Source organism: Gavialis gangeticus, unplaced genomic scaffold (genome assembly GCF_001723915.1).
Source record: "Gavialis gangeticus isolate Ggan-Ray unplaced genomic scaffold, GavGan_comp1, whole genome shotgun sequence".
Lineage (NCBI taxonomy): Eukaryota > Metazoa > Chordata > Crocodylia > Gavialidae > Gavialis > Gavialis gangeticus.
In genome coordinates, this window is record NW_017729001.1 from 13,640,060 (window position 1) to 13,655,601 (window position 15,542).

The 15,542-nt window shown below is 43.0% G+C and overlaps 1 protein-coding gene across 2 annotated transcripts in view; it reads left to right on the plus strand.

Moving 5' to 3' along the window:
- SMPD4 (sphingomyelin phosphodiesterase 4) overlaps positions 1–15,336 on the plus strand; it is a 35,906-nt gene extending 20,570 nt beyond the window's left edge. The window contains exons 11-20 of one of the 2 annotated variants that reach the window (XM_019506874.1): positions 2,248–2,337; positions 5,459–5,604; positions 6,346–6,436; positions 7,239–7,339; positions 8,313–8,476; positions 9,773–9,978; positions 10,324–10,557; positions 11,347–11,478; positions 11,865–11,993; positions 14,510–15,336. In XM_019506874.1, coding sequence (XP_019362419.1) covers positions 2,248–2,337; positions 5,459–5,604; positions 6,346–6,436; positions 7,239–7,339; positions 8,313–8,476; positions 9,773–9,978; positions 10,324–10,557; positions 11,347–11,478; positions 11,865–11,993; positions 14,510–14,836 — 1,620 coding nt within the window. In that variant the 3' untranslated portion in view covers positions 14,837–15,336. The remainder of the gene's footprint in view (positions 1–2,247; positions 2,338–5,458; positions 5,605–6,345; positions 6,437–7,238; positions 7,340–8,312; positions 8,477–9,772; positions 9,979–10,323; positions 10,558–11,346; positions 11,479–11,864; positions 11,994–14,509) is intronic. The other variant, XM_019506875.1, reaches the window with a different exon arrangement.
- The last annotated feature ends 206 nt before the right edge of the window (positions 15,337–15,542 follow it).

The following is a 15,542-nucleotide window of genomic DNA, read 5'->3' on the forward strand; positions in this document are numbered from 1 at the left end:
CATGAGAATGTAAAAATTCCCCCTTTTTTTGGGGTTCAGGAAAGGGCCATTTTCTTCATTCAAAAAAAAAAAAAAAAAAACCCAGTCCAGCCACACCTTTCACCTCCAGAACTCTCAAATGGGTGTATGGGATATGGAGATGGGAATGCTTCTTCAGCATTAGATACTTGTACAGGCTATACTGAGGATTTCTGAGTGGGCTGAAGAAAGCTAGTCAAACTCAGTTGTTCAAATAAAAATGGGAGATGAGAATTTCTGAAAGTGAGAATTCTTCAGAATCAGGAGGATTTTTTAATTCTTGAGACTAAAAATCCTCAGAACACTGTAAACATTAAAAGAAAAATGATTTAATGATTATTACACTTCCCCTTTACATACTTCCTCTTGTATGCCTGGAAAGAGAGAGGGCTAATGCCAGAGTGCCTCAGTTGCTGGGCTCACTTAGTATTTTAAAATACTGATTTTTAAACGAGAGAGAGACAGAGGGAAAAGAAACAGGCAGGAATTAAAATGATTCACATTGATTTAAGATCTTTCCTTACTTGGTGTCATGGTAGAGTATTGGGGCTAGGACATGGGGATGAGCAGTAGTAGAGTTTACTTCAAGAATTACTAGCCTTTCTGCTTTGTCCTGCTTTAAATTGCTTCTGAGTGAAGAGTGACCGTGGAGACAACAGTTATTATGCTGCGTTCTTTACATCAGTTCAACTCCCTTCTGTTTTAATGTTCTCCCATTTCTATTTTGCTTTCCCCTCCCTGTCTGTTTCCCAGATGCTCAACAGGGGCCAAATCTGCAGTATCTTTCCCTTTTAGCTTCTGCTTTTGTCACAGCAAACCTTTAAAAAAAGGAGTTAATTACCTGCTGGAATTTCTCTATTGCTTGCTGCCATTCCAGTCTCAGGTGCCACAGATCTCAGGACTGCATGTAGAACACACTTCAGCATGGGAGGGAGTTAATTACGGATGCAGAAGATGGATCCTGCTGCTGGGGAGCTTGCAGTGACATTGCTGCTGCTCGTCCAGCAGTGTAGAAGCAAAACAGAAGACACCTGAAAAACCGAACTGACCATAGAGAGAAGGGGTAGTAGCTCAAATGTAGAGGAGTTGTGATATGGAGAGTTGGTTTAGATGCCTGATATTGTTATCTGGGTCTCTGTATAGGTGTATGTTTTTGTTTTTGGATTTTTTTTAAATTTATTCCATACATGTGTGTCTGGCTTCAGTATCCTCTTCACCTGCTAAGTTGATGAGCTTTTAGAAAATAATTTTGTCAAAGGAAGTGTATATGAGGCTTGCAAAGATTTCACTATTTGGACAAGATTCTGTCATGGCTGGGCTTTTAGATCACTTAGTCAGCCTGTATATCAGGCATGTCTATCTTTGTATATGGTATTTTTGTAACAGCAGAGAATATTTGCTCTTTGAACAGACTTGTAATCACAGAAATGGTGCCTGCCTTTACCTAGACACCCAAGGTTTGGAGCTTGTGCTTTCCTACCTGGTCCCTGCCAAAACTGCAGTTGATTGCACTACTTGGCACACCTCCAGTTACCCAGCACCTTTTCCTTTACCTCAGTGTCTTGAGGACAAAGTGCATCTCCCTATCACTGGCATGAAAGCAATAATCTGTAATCTTGACTTCTCAAGTGTGCTGCAAATTTACTAATGGAGTAGCTTTTCAGTGTCACTATGAAAACTGCAGCAGTGTTTCCAGAAACAATTGAAAATATTCTGTGTGGTTGTCCCTCTCTCCTATTCTTTGGGCTTGCAGTCCCAATTTTAATGGGGAGACTGGACTTATTTCCATGAGCCACAGGTTGCCTCAGTTATTTTGACAAAAGCTGTATGTCTTTCTGCACTCCTTTTTAGGTCACTGATACAAACCTCTACATGTCTTTGGAGTAGCAGGGCGGTCATAGCCAACACACAGTCATAGGTCATCCTCCCCACATGCACATGACTCCCATATGTTCAATGGGAACTTGACAATAGTGATTTGTCAATTATTTTCCCAGCTTGAGAGAGGACTGCAGAATTGAGCAGCTAAGCACAAGAGGAGAAGAGGATACCACAGCTGCAGCTGTTGTGATATGTTGTCATTGACTTATTTGTGACATTCGTTTTTTTGGGTTTGTTTTTTTTTTCCCACCACTCCTCCTTGGGATCATTCTCACTGTTGTTTTTTTTTTTTCTCTTGCTCTCTTCTCTCCTTTCCCCCTCCCTTCCTTTTTGTTTCTGTTGTCTCAGCTGGAGGTTCTCCACTACCGACTCAGTATCTCCAGTAAACACCACAGTAGTCCTGCCCAATCCGGCTACCAGGCCCTCCACGCATATCAAGTATTATCATCTTTTCATTTTGTTTCCTTTTTAAGAATCTTGTTCCATCATATAATCTGTAAAGTGTATTAATTGGCACTAGGAGAAAAGGCTGGTTGTATGGCTAACGTGTGGTTTGCAAGACAACTGAGTATATTGCACCTGATATGGAGAAATGCTAATGAAGGCTGGAAGAAGTTGTTAGAAAGAACAATTTGGGATCCCTGTTTTAAGAGATGAGTCTCTTCTAACGTTTTACAAGGAGAGTTTTGTGTATTAACATCTCCTTGGCCCAGCAACTTGCTTTGCTTATGGCAGATGTCTGTCTGTCTTTCACTGCTCATTTTATATTAATCTTGCACTGAGTGGGGGGATAAGATTGCACAGCTGTACCTGTAATGAGTGAGATAGGTAATGTGTCAACAATAGTTCTACACTAGTAGAATGTATCTGGATGATTCTAAACTAACACTGGCAGCTTGAGCTTGACTGCCTAACTTTGCGGAAGGGTACGTGGGTTGCACATTTGCAGATTATTCAGGAAATGTGAATTCCTGCATCCATTCCTGTTGGAACAGATTGCTGGGTTCCCCTTCCCTACTTATTCATTGGGTTCTTCCTTTGGTTGGGCTTGTATTCCATAAAGCTCCTATTTTAACATTGTGAGAATTATTCTTACCTTATAACTATGTAGTTCTTTGCTTTTCTATGTGTAGTAGGAAGACTTCTATGTAGAATATAACTTTAAAATGAATTTAAAAGTGCTCTGCCTGTTGTGATGCTGTTGATCCATGTAAGGGGGCAATCACAATAATTGTTAGTGTAAAAACAAACCATGGAGATAAACTGCAAAAACAGCTGAAAAATTACATAAAACTATAGCTCTTTTTTGGAAGTAGTCAAGCCAAGATGGTCAGCTCTAACTAGTCATTTTGAGTGCATCCATTTTTGGGTTCCCAATTCAAAAGTAACTTCCAGGGCCCTGACTTGGAAATTCAGACCCCTTCAAGGTCTCAATCTGAGCATCCAGAAATCATATATCACTGTTGAAAATCTTGACCTAAGCTCCTAGCTCTGGAGCTCTGCTGCTTGTTATATACTGTACCCTCCCCTGCAGACTCTGGCTAGACTGATTCACAGCCATTTTCCCACTGGCATGCTCTCCTGTTTTAACTCCACCTCTACTGGGAGCAGGGTCTGGCAGGAGTACAAGTGGAGTCATATTTAGTCACAGTAATAAAGCATCCCATGCTTTAGAGAAGTCACAGTTTCAGCTACTTTCCTGCAGTAAGGACCCTTTGTAGCCTACTATCCATCAGAGCCTGAGCCCTTTCCTAGAAAAGCAAATGTGTCAGAAAATTTTCACACCTTCTTAAAAGTCAAAAAAAACTTTTTTAAAGCTTCCCCATAGGCACTGGAAGTAGCGGTAGGATTTAAGCTGTCATGAGTGTGCCACAAAGTCTTCAGAATTATGTTTAAACTAAAGAGAGAAGTAGATGTTTAAAAAAAAAATCCAACAAAATAGCTGCAAACAAAATCCTAAGTCTCGTCCTACAGCTCCTTTCTGGCATCCTTGGAACTCTGCTCACAGGCACTGGCAGCACACTCAGCCCAGAGTGATTCTGTCATGCTTCTCTGTTACCTTGTTGCCTTTGTCTAGTCTTGATCTCCCACAAACAGCAGAGCTGAGAGCCTTAAGAAAACTGAGCACTTTTCACATCTGCCTCCAACGGTGGATTGAGACTGTTTCCCCAGGGCAGGAAAACATAGCAGCACCATTGATTGTTCAGTGTCACCAGGCTCTGGGGAAGCAGAGGGTGCTTTTTATGGGGGGATGTCTGGGACAGATTGAGAATTGGCTTCTTTTTTATCTTCCCACACATCCATATAGCCACTCATCTAGTAGCAACACTACCTCCCACCCCTCTTTCCTCCCAACTCCTTGGTTCCTTGTATTGAAAAAGATCTTTCCAATCCCCCACACTGTCAAGAAGGAGACTGAACTGCCTTTGAATAATCTTTAACCTATGTTGATGGTTAAAGTAATGGACTTGTTCAGGCTCTGAGCAACAGAAGCAAATACCCTTCTTACTGTAACTTTTCTAGGATTCTTCTTTCTTAGAAGGCAGAAGAGCATCAGCATAGGAAGAAGGGCTCAATTAAGAGCTAGCTGAGAACACAACAAAGGTTCTGTTGTGCTATCTGCAGCAGCCAACTTAAAGCAATAATTAAAGGATGGATATTCTTTTTTTTCAGGGAGGGGTAAGTTAAAATAAAACTTCCTGGTGATGTTCTGTTAGTACTCTTTAGAGGTGAGTAGAACTGGAAATAATTTGCAGGAGAAACCCATACACCCTTTCTCCCCACAAGCATGGTGACAAAATGGCCGCATCTGCACAAGTGTGGACGTTTGGTTCCCCAGGGACAAGTAGCAGCAAAACGCCTTGCGCCACCACTACTTGTCCCCAGGGAATGCCTGTGCCATGCACACTTTGGCATGTGGCAAGTTATCCTAGGTGGGGTAGGGGAGGCTGGGGCCAGCACTGGGCTGGCCCCAGCAGCCTTATCTGGGCTCTTGGGGGCCTCCCAGGGCTGCAGCGTTGGTGATTCTGCTGCATGGAGCCTGGCTGGCAGCCACAGCACAGCTCTAAATGGCCCAGCTCCACTTGTGAGCAGCACGTGCTGTCCATGCATGCACTGCTTGGCTTTTTTTTTCTGTGAGTTTTTTTTTTTTTTTACTCCTGGATAGGATATCCAAGGGTCCAAAAAAAAAAAAAAGGGGGAGCAGCACACGGATGGGTAGTGCTCCCTTGTAGCACAGAGAACATCTGAATGTGCGGTATGTGGCACTGCAGACAAGTTTGCGGCGCCGCATACCACATGGCTGTGTTTGTCTGGATGCGGCCAATAAGGCTTGCTGTTGGTGAACTGAGGGAGACACAGGTGTGATGCACAAGCAACAGAAGTTGCTTGTTTTCTTGGGAACCAAGTTGCTTCAGATCAGTCGGCACCAAACTAAACTGAAGAGTTTACAAGGGCAGGCTGTTCTGTTCAGATTTCTGAAAAAAATCTCACTGTGCTGAGCTCCTTCCTGGAGGGTTAACAAAACTCCTTATCGTTTTACCTGTTGCTTTGCCTTCAGGAATCATTTAAACCCACTGAGGAGCATGTGTTAGTGGTAAGACTGCTTGTGAAGCACCTGCACGCTTTCACCAACAGCCTGAAACCAGAACCAATCTCCCCCTCGGCCCACTCCCATACAGCCAGCCCACTGGAAGAATTCAAAAGGTAGGTGTGTAGTCAGATTGCCTCTTGGGAGTATAGAAAACAGCAATAGCTATCTCTGGGACTGTTTTTGCTTCTGTTGAGAGCATGAAAGCAAGTTTTCTGACAGCGAAGATAAAAATTGCATTATAAGAAAGATCTGAGGGTTCCCTGATGTTCCTCTTGCCCTTTGGGCTGAGGTCAGGATTGGAAATATGAAAGGAAGTTGCTCCCAGCCAAAACATATCTTCTGTTGGAAGCATTTTTCTGCTATCTTTTGGTTAAAAGTGAGGAGGAATCCAATTGTTTTGTTTCAAGGATTTTCATCTTATCCCTCAAAGGCTGGGGGCTGATTATCTTTCTGATGCACCTAGTTGGACATCAGCTACCCAGCATCTGCTCTGAGAAAAGATGAAGCCAGGTTGGAAAAGTAGGTGGACAAACTGATGCAAAAATAATTTCTCTAAGATTTTCTGCAAGGGGCATGTGCAGATCAAAACAAGTTGGAAGGAAACATTGCAGTGTTTTATAATCGGATCGCCTGTACTTGGCCCCACAGAAGTATCTGCCATGAAATTACAGGTTTTGCATATATATCACTGTTGCAGACTCTCTTCAAACTTGCTCTCAGATCATCAGCGCCTTCAGCTGAGAGCAAACTGATCGAAATTGCTTCTCTTGTAGTTTCTCAAAAATTGAAGTTTTTTTTGTTTTGTTTTGTTTTTTAATTATCCACCATATATTTGTTTTGATTTCTCATTGCAGGGTGGTGATTCCTCGGTTTGTCCAGCAGAAGCTGTATATCTTCCTGCAACACTGCTTTGGCCACTGGCCTCTAGATGCCTCTTTCAGAGCGGTAGGTACTAGTCTCTCTCTTTCTGCTGAGGCTAGACAAAATTAGAACTGCTAGTAATTCATTATGGCATTTGGCCCCATGTTTAAACCACTGTTTCTGAAGCACTGTTTCCTATTCATGATCCTTTTTTCTGGAAAGGTGGAATCTCATATTATACATATTAAGATAAGAGTTGGAGATGTCGAATAGGTTTAGGAAGTGGGATTCTGAAGTGTTGGTGAAATTATTGTGGTAGTTTGTTCTCTGTCCCTTATTGAAAATGGCCAGCGATTGAAGAATGGCTGCTGTTACTCCAGGGAACCTTATTGGTCATATACCTATTTATCCTATTTAATAGTACGCTTGAGCCAGGTTGGCAAAAGGATCACAGGGTTAATTTCTTCTAGCAAGCTGTTGTAAATAAAGGTTCCCTCTCATGCTTGTGGGATGAGCTGATCAGAACCTAATCACAGTTGTGGGATCTGTAAGAACCTGGATTTGCTGGTTGTCGGTCAGCTCTGCTGCCACATCTGCAGTGTAACAAAACATAATGGAACACAGGGAAGAAATCTGCATTCCACTGAAGTTAATTAGGCCAAGTTTTTATTCTTTTGTCTAGTAGTTTCTTGTTTGAGGAATTTCTATACTGGAAAGTGAGGAGTGAAGGAGGGTTAACACACAACTGTTCCACAGTTGCTCTTTTTAAAAATGTTTAATGGCATGAAGAAAGTATGCTGTTGTCCACAAGACTTTAGAAAATAAATATGCAAGATCCTCCTCTTCTGATGTAATTGACTCCCGTATATCTGTATGTTTGCTTCAGGTTCTAGAGATGTGGTTAAGTTATCTGCAGCCTTGGAGATATGCTCCTGAGAAACCACTTCAGAGTGCAGACCCCCAGCTTCGTAGTGTTGCAGAGAAATGGTAAGAAAATATTCCTGTATAACTGATGCAGGTCACACTAACTCTGACATCAGCCAGTGGCTTTTGCTCACTGGTAACTTAAGATTTTATATAAGGAAATCCTGAAGCTAGAGTTTTAAACTCTGACTCCCATTATCACCTAGTTTATCACTAAGCTGTCAAGTTCCCCCTCCTTTTTTTTTTTTTTTTTACAGATTGGGAAGAGAATTTGTAATATCTTTCTATTGCTGCATGGTTCATGGTATGGAAGAGGCTGAGAAATAGAGCCCTAGTTTTAATCCATTGCATTCATTATGACTTATGGAGAAAAGTAGCCTTACTACTTACAGCAGGTGTTAAACTGGCCTACCTGCTGAGAAGTACAGGGAAGATGCATCTGGTTTTCCTGACATGGGTAAAATTGTGTTATTTCCATTTACAGTTATTTTGCTTTGTGCTGGCTCTGTTCATTGTTTCTTCCATCCACCTTCCTCAAACTCCCTCCAGATGACCAAATTGAACTGTGCTAAGCCTAAATCCTTTGTCCGTGACATACTAATAGTTTTTACAGTGCTTTCTGTTTTCCTAAGACCCTTGATGGCTCTGACCATCCAGCAGTGACTATGGGCTTAATGAAGAGCCAGCATCAGTTTTGTGTGGATCATTGTGCAGGCGGAAGTGAAGTTGGTTCTTTTGATAGAAACTCTTCTTCCTGAACCACACATTAAGTTTGAGCTTGTCTCTTGAAGCCCTGTCATTGCACTGCCAGGCCACCTACCCATTTTAATATCTTCTGACACAAACTAAGAGAATTGTTTCTGGTGACTGAAACTTCTTGTGTTAGGAGAGAGATTCTTCTGCATGTGTGACATGAAAAGAATAAGAATGTCAGTCAATAGTCTGAAATGTTCTTAAGGGTGATTTCCATATCAGGAGGATATTTATATACTGACTTGAACAGTGCCTTTCACAAATCAGTGCATTATTTTGACAGGGCTCCTTTTGTTCAAGAAAATCTACTGATGTACACAAAGCTGTTTGTGGGCTTTCTGAACAGGGCTCTCCGCACAGACTTGGTCAGCCCTAAAAATGCCCTGATGGTGTTCAGAGTAGCCAAGGTCTTCGCCCAGCCGAACCTATCTGAAATGATCCAGAAAGGTAATTGGATAACATGATGTCTACTTGCAATGTCCTGCCTTGGTTTTTTTCTCACCAATGTCCACTTCTAGCCTCCAGAGCAGGGGTGGGCAATTATTTTGGGTGGAAGGTCACTTACTAAGTTTGGGCAAGCTGTTGAGGGCCACATGGGTTGCCCTGCCCATTTTGTGACAAAGTCCCGCCCCCTAACCCCTGACCTTTGCTACCAGAAGTCCCTCCCCTTGTCCCCTGGAAGTACTACTTTCAGCAAGGGTCTTTGCCATCTCAAAACTAGAAAAATACCAAATTTATATTCTAAAAGAAAACATCTACAACATTCATTAATTTGATTTCAGAAATATTTTTGTCCTGATTTACATGTTTTTGTAGTGTACACAGAGGTGATTGCACAATAGCTTAAAATGAAGTCTTACTCTTGTATGTTCTGGGAGGTGTATAGGTTTGTGGCGGTCTGTGGGTATGTGGGGTGTGGGAGAGGGCATGGGTGTGTCTGGGGGGATGGATGGCTGTGGGGTGAGGGAACATGTGGATATGGGTAGGTATGAGGTTTGTGGGGGAAGGGTGGCTGGGTTGTGCGAGGGGGTGTGTGGGTGCATGTGTATGGTGGGGGGGGTGGGACACACCCTATGAATGTAGACACACTCTGCCCCAGCCCTCGCTCACTCTCTCACACACATACATCCCCCTCTCGCTCCTGGCCCCAGGGTACCAGTGGAGCCCATGCTCCCCAGTCTAGCAATCCAGCATGGGGAGACGGTGTGCAGGAGCTGTGCTAAGGTAGGAAACTGGCCCACAGTGGAGTGGGGCTGGACTACTTGGTCCTCCTGGCTCCCCCTGGGTCCTGTCATCTTTGACAGGCAGCCTGGAGCAAATAAATATTAATTTACTAAATTTTTTAGGGGCACTGTGGGCTGGATAGAATGGCCTGGTGGGCCAGATATGGCCCACAGACCATATTTTGCCTGCCCCTGCTCCAGAGGCATGAAGATATGAATCATGAGGCAAGCGTTGACTCCTACAAAATGGTTCTAAGCCCTGATATTCTTATTGCTATTTGTAGAACTAGTTCAGACATGTAAACAAGCATTTTTTTGTCATTTTTTCTAAATCTGGTTTCTCTCTCTGATTCCTCTTTGTTTCCACAAAAAATAGTATTTCAATAGTAAGAATATACTGCTGGGTATAGCAAAAAATTATGCTCCTAGTTTTCATGATCACTTGAGATTATGCAGCTAGAACCTCAAACCAGAAGGAAAGTGTAACAATCTGCACCCTTTGTCTGATCACATATTCTAGGAGAGCAGTTATTCCTGGAGCCGGACCTTGTTATCCCTCACCGGCAGCATCGGATTTTCATGACTCCCACCCTTGGTGGGACCTTCTTCTCATCATGGCCTCCAGCCATCACAGATGCCTCATTTAAGGTGAAGAGTCACATTTACAGCCTAGAAGGACAGGACTTTCAGTACAAACAGATGTTTGGCACAGAAGTCAGAAATTTGGTAAGCAAAAACTCTGTGCACCTTTTTTCTTAAGTGCACGTTTCTATATTGAACATCTGCACTGTCAGGAATAAGACGTGGGAGAATTTTATTAGCACTTCCAAAACAATGGAGCTGAAACTTTGGAGGAAGCTGAGGAGTATTTGCATTTTTCTAAATGTCCCTTCACTCAGCAGTCCTGAGACGCAGCACATGGTTGCTACTAGCATGTCAGCTAAGGGAATGAACATGCTGGTTCTACTCTGACTGCCAGGTCACCAGGCAAATTTATATTTTCTTAGCAGCATTTACTTACAGCCTTTAACCTGTTGTTTTCTCTGCTCTACCTTGTGTCTTATTTTTCAGGTGTTACGATTGGCACAGTTAATATGCCAAGCCCAGCAGACAGCAAAATCTATATCTGACCACTCTGCTGAGACCCTGGCTAGCAAGTCCTTCCTATCTTGGTTTAGGTTTGGCCCTTCTGAGATGAATGGTTCTTATACAGGCAATGACCTAGATGAAATTGGGCAAGAAAACATCAAGAAAACAGATGAATATCTGGAGAAGGCACTGGAGTACTTATGCCAGATCTTTAGGGTATGTCACTGTTTTCCAAGAGCTATTTTTAGGAATGAGTATTGTCAGGAGTCAAGGCTCTTGAAATCTGTTTCCCTCTCTTGTGTACTTATGGTGCCACCATTGCCCAATCACTTCAACAAAGCATATCAAAAGTGGCCACTTAATTTGGGTAGTTCAACTGGAGACATTTAACCTTTCATAGGTACTGGACCCCTGTAAACTGCCTCAAGTACAGTTGGAGTTAAGGAAGGATAGCACATCTAAATATCAAGCCTAACCCATCCAAATGTGGGAAAACAGAATAAGTATGCATTTAGGTAATACATACATATATTCCATATGCCTATGTTTCCTGTTTACCAGGAGGCATTGTATGTTTTAATGTTTTTAAAGAATGTTAAATATTTTTCTAAATGAAAGGGTGCTGCACACCAATAAGACTGGAAGATTGCTTCCTGTCTCATTCAGCTGAAAAGATAGAGAGGTTTTCTTTTGTAAAAGTTCACTTGAACAGGTCTGGTGAGAAAACAGAACTGTGCAACAGTCACGGGAAGACTAGGACATATTAGGACCTAGCAGTATTCTTGTTTACCAAGGATTATCATCTAATGAACACAGGATAAAATTGACTTAAATCTCGGCTTATAACCAAGACTGGTAAAAGGATCATTTTCTATACTTGCTTTGTTGGCAGTCATTAGATATGTAGCTAGTGGTGACTTTCACTGCATAGGTGCCAATGAATAGATAGAATAGATAAGGGAAAAGCACAAAAATGACCAAGAAACTGGTCTTGTTTTTGACTAGTTGAGTGAAGCCCAGCTGACCCAAATGATGATGAACTGTGGGACAGCTCAAGATGAGAACGGAAAGAAGCAGCTTCCAGACAGCATTGAGAGTGAGGATGGGTTAATTCTTACACCTCTTGGCAGGTATCAGGTAAGAGGGCAAGTTTGTTGTTTTTTTTTTCCAGCCGATAAACTAGAACAGGGTCATCAAACATTCAACCTGTGGGACACCTGGAGGGGCCGGGAATTTGGAGATAGAGCTTGCAACAGAATTCCAGGTTATGGAATCCACCTAGGAATGTGTTTCAGTGATGGTAGGGGAAGCAGCAGCTACATTAAGCCCCATGGCTCCCTGAGCTGATGGAGCAGCCGGCTTGTCTTCCTGCTGGAGGTGGATCTAGATCTGGCCTGCAAAGAACTCCACAGTCTGGATCTAGTCTGAGGAGACCAAACAAATTTGATAGTCCTGAGCAATTTAAAGCTCAAGCCTGAAATGCCTTTTAACATTTGAGACTTTTTTTTTTAATCTGTTTCTAGATCATAAATGGATTGCGCAGATTTGAGATAGCATACCAAGGAGATACTGAACTGCAGCCCATCAGAAGTTATGAAAATGCCACACTGGTACGGCTGTTGTTCCAGTTGTCCTCAGCAATTAATCAAAGGGTAAGTACAACATGAAGTCTCCTTTCCCTGTGTTTTCAGTTGCATAGAGATCTTCTTCATCTACCTGTGCATATGTATCACTTATGGTACACACTTGTTCTGTACTCTCACTATTAATGTGAGTTCAGCATGAGCATGTACATATTCCCTAGTGTTTTTAGGTGGGCTCTTTAGCCTGGAGCAATTTTTATTTTCCTGTTGCTCAACCAGTAATAAAATATATTTCACAAGATTCACTCAGAATCAACTAATTTATCATAAAGATGACATTTGAGGTAAAAAGAATATCCTGCAAAAGACTGTACTAGTATGTACAAGTATAGGGAAGAGATGGCCTCCACCAGGGATGGTGTCCACCAGGGGAGTGTAAGGAAACCTAGGGCTTCCAATGGGATACTTACGTGTCTGTACACCAATGCCAGGAGCTTGGGGAATAAACAGGAGGAACTGATCCTCCTGCTAAACAAGAATGACTACAATCTCATAGGCATAACGGAGACCTGGTAGGCCTCCACCTATGACTGGGCCACAGGTATAGATGGCTATACCCTGTACAGGAGAGATCGTGCAGATAAAAGGGTGGGGGTGTAGCTCTCTATGTCAAGGAAAGCTACACATCCCTGCAAACTGAAATTGGCACCCGGGGAGGACGGCTGGAGTCCCTCTGGGTTAAAATATGTGGGGAATGTGGCACGGGACATCGTGGTAGGAGTCTCCTACAGACCTCCTAACTAGAAACAAGAGCTAGACCAAGAATTCGCCAGGGAACTGGCTGAGGCTGCGCGCTCTCAGTGCATGGTTGTCATGGGAGACTAACTACCCGGACATCTCATGGGAAGAGCACGCGGCCAAATCTGATTGGTCTCAAAATTTCCTCCACATGCGTGGACAAGCTGTACCCGACTCAAGAAGTCTATGGGCCGACAAGAGGTAAAGCATGGCTGGACCTAGTACTGGCCAAAGGAGATGACCTAGTCAGTGACCTAAGAATTGGTGAAAAGCTGGGTGACGGTGACCACGAGCTGATCACCTTTACTATCCAACGCAAAGGTGGCAAGTCAGTCAGCAATGCAGAAGTCCTTGACTTTAGGAAAGCTGGCTTTGACAAGCTCAGGAGGCTTACTGTTGAAGCCCATGACTCAACAGGAAGAAGAGTCCAAAAGCAGTGGTTGCTCCTCAAGGGAACGATCCTGACAGCACAAGCGTTGTCCATCGCATCTCGGAGGAAGGGTAGCAAAAGGGCACAGCAACTCCCTTGGCTCAGCAGGGAACTTGAGGACCCGCAGCACACTTATAGGCTTGGCAGTGCTACGCTTGCTAGCACCATGGCTGAAAGAGACTTGGGGGTCATGATTGACCACAAGATGAACATGAGCCACAAATGTGATGTTGCAGCTGGTAAAGCAAACAAAACTCTGGCTTGCATCCATAGATGCTTCTCAGGTAAATCTCAGGATGTCATCCTCTCACTATACTCGGCCTTGGTGAGGCAGCAGCTGGAGTACTGCATCCAATTCTGGGCTCCACAATTCAAGAAGGATGTTGAGAAGCTTGAGAGAGTCCAGAGGAGAGCCATGCACATGATCAGAGGGCAAGAGAATAGGCCTTATGAGAGGCTGAGAGCCATGGGACTCTTCAGCCTGGAAAAGCTCAGGCTCAGGGCTGACCTGGTAGCTGCCTATAAGTATGTAAGGGGTGTGCATCACGATCTGGGGGAACATCTGTTCACCAGAGTGCCCCAAGGGATAACAAGGACCAGTGGTAATAAACTCCTCCATGACTGCTTTAAGCTGGCCATAAGGAAAAACTTCTTTACTCTCCAAGCCCCCAAGGCCTGGAATAGACTACCTCCAGAAGTGGTGCAGGCACCTACTCTGGACTCATTCAAGAAATGATTGGATGCTTATCTTGCTGGAATCCTTTGACCCTAGCTGATTTCCTGCCCCTGGGGCAGGGGGCTGGACTTGATGATCTTCCAGCCCTAACGTCTATGAAATCTATGGAAGTATAACAAAGGGGTATTTTGTTTTCTAAAATGAAGAGGAAGAGACTCCCAGCAAGTCCTTGCCCCCCGCCCTTGTCTCCTATGCATATAAATCCTACTTAATCCTCTTTTCACTTTATCCCACCAGGATTCCATAGCTTGCTGTTGTAGCAGAGTTTTCCCCTGGTTGTCTAGTACTTTGTAATACTGAGGGGAAAATGAGCAGAACTGATTAAAATTTGTGTTGAACAGTTCTACGTGTTGAAATATGCAATGTTGTTTGTTTGGGTTACTTCCCCCCCCACACCTTAGACATGGTTGTTGACCAGAGAAGGGGGGGAGGATGTTTTTTTGGGGGGTCCCCTCCTACCCTCACTGCTATCTCAACGAGTATTAATAATCCTCTTTCCATCTTGTCTTAGTACAAAGTAAACCAAAAGATAAAAATTGCTATTATGAACTTAAAATCCTCATATTAATGTCATGTATTTTTATTTCCACTGTTACTAACTTTAAACTTTTCTTACCTTAGTTTGCTGAACAAATGGAGAATCTTTGCTCCAGGGAAGACTTCGTTGGCAGTTTTTGTCGCTATCATCTTATCAACCCATTCCTTGCAGAGAGAACCAGGCACAGCCCAATGCTGAAGCATAGATCCAGACACATGCAACAACCAAAGATCAGTCTGAGATTTCTAGCCAGCTACAGGACTCTTCTTTCCTTGTTCATGATCTTCTTCATTGCATCCCAGTTCTGTATTGGACCACTGGCCTGCACTTTCCTTCTTCTTCTGGCTTACCTTCTTTATGCAGTAGTGATGACTTTCTTCACTGAAAGATGGAAACCTCACCAACATTAACTTTCTCTGTCAGCACATTCTTGTACAGCAAACATTTTGAGATACCAAGTTGTGTTAAGTGTGTGAAAGGTTTCACTTAAGGATGCTTTTTAAAGTATTTTTAATATAAAAATTAAGTGGGTTGCTAAACACAGATGGGATTGTGTGGTTGTAGAGGCCACAGTAATCCAGGTACATTCTATTTTTATAAACTCTTTTCTACAGTTTAGTTAAAATACTGAGGTAAAGCTATAGTATGTGATTTTGGAAAGAAAAGGTAAACCTCCACCATTTCTGGAGCCAACCACAAATGGTGAAATGAATGAGCCCAAACAAACAGTATGTAGCCTCATGTGTGACTGTATACCATACTACAGCATTTTATGTATGCCATTTTAAAGAGAAATTAGCTACTGGAGCTTCAGGGTTTATAATAAAAATCATGGTAAGTAGAGGACTGTTTCAGTATGCCAGAGGCAACAGCAGTCATGGATCATGGGATCTGGACACAAAGCTGAATACCAAAATATCAACAGGATGTGAATGACAGTATAGGCCAGATTAATTTAGCAGAAGAAACCTGAGGGTGAGGGGTTGAAATAGTTTGGCTCAGAGACAGGATCAGAGAGATGGAGAAGAGTGTGTGCATGTGCATACATGCATGCACACACTTTACATTAACTGCATTACAACTGAACACTTGACGAAGACCTGCCATATGCATTCC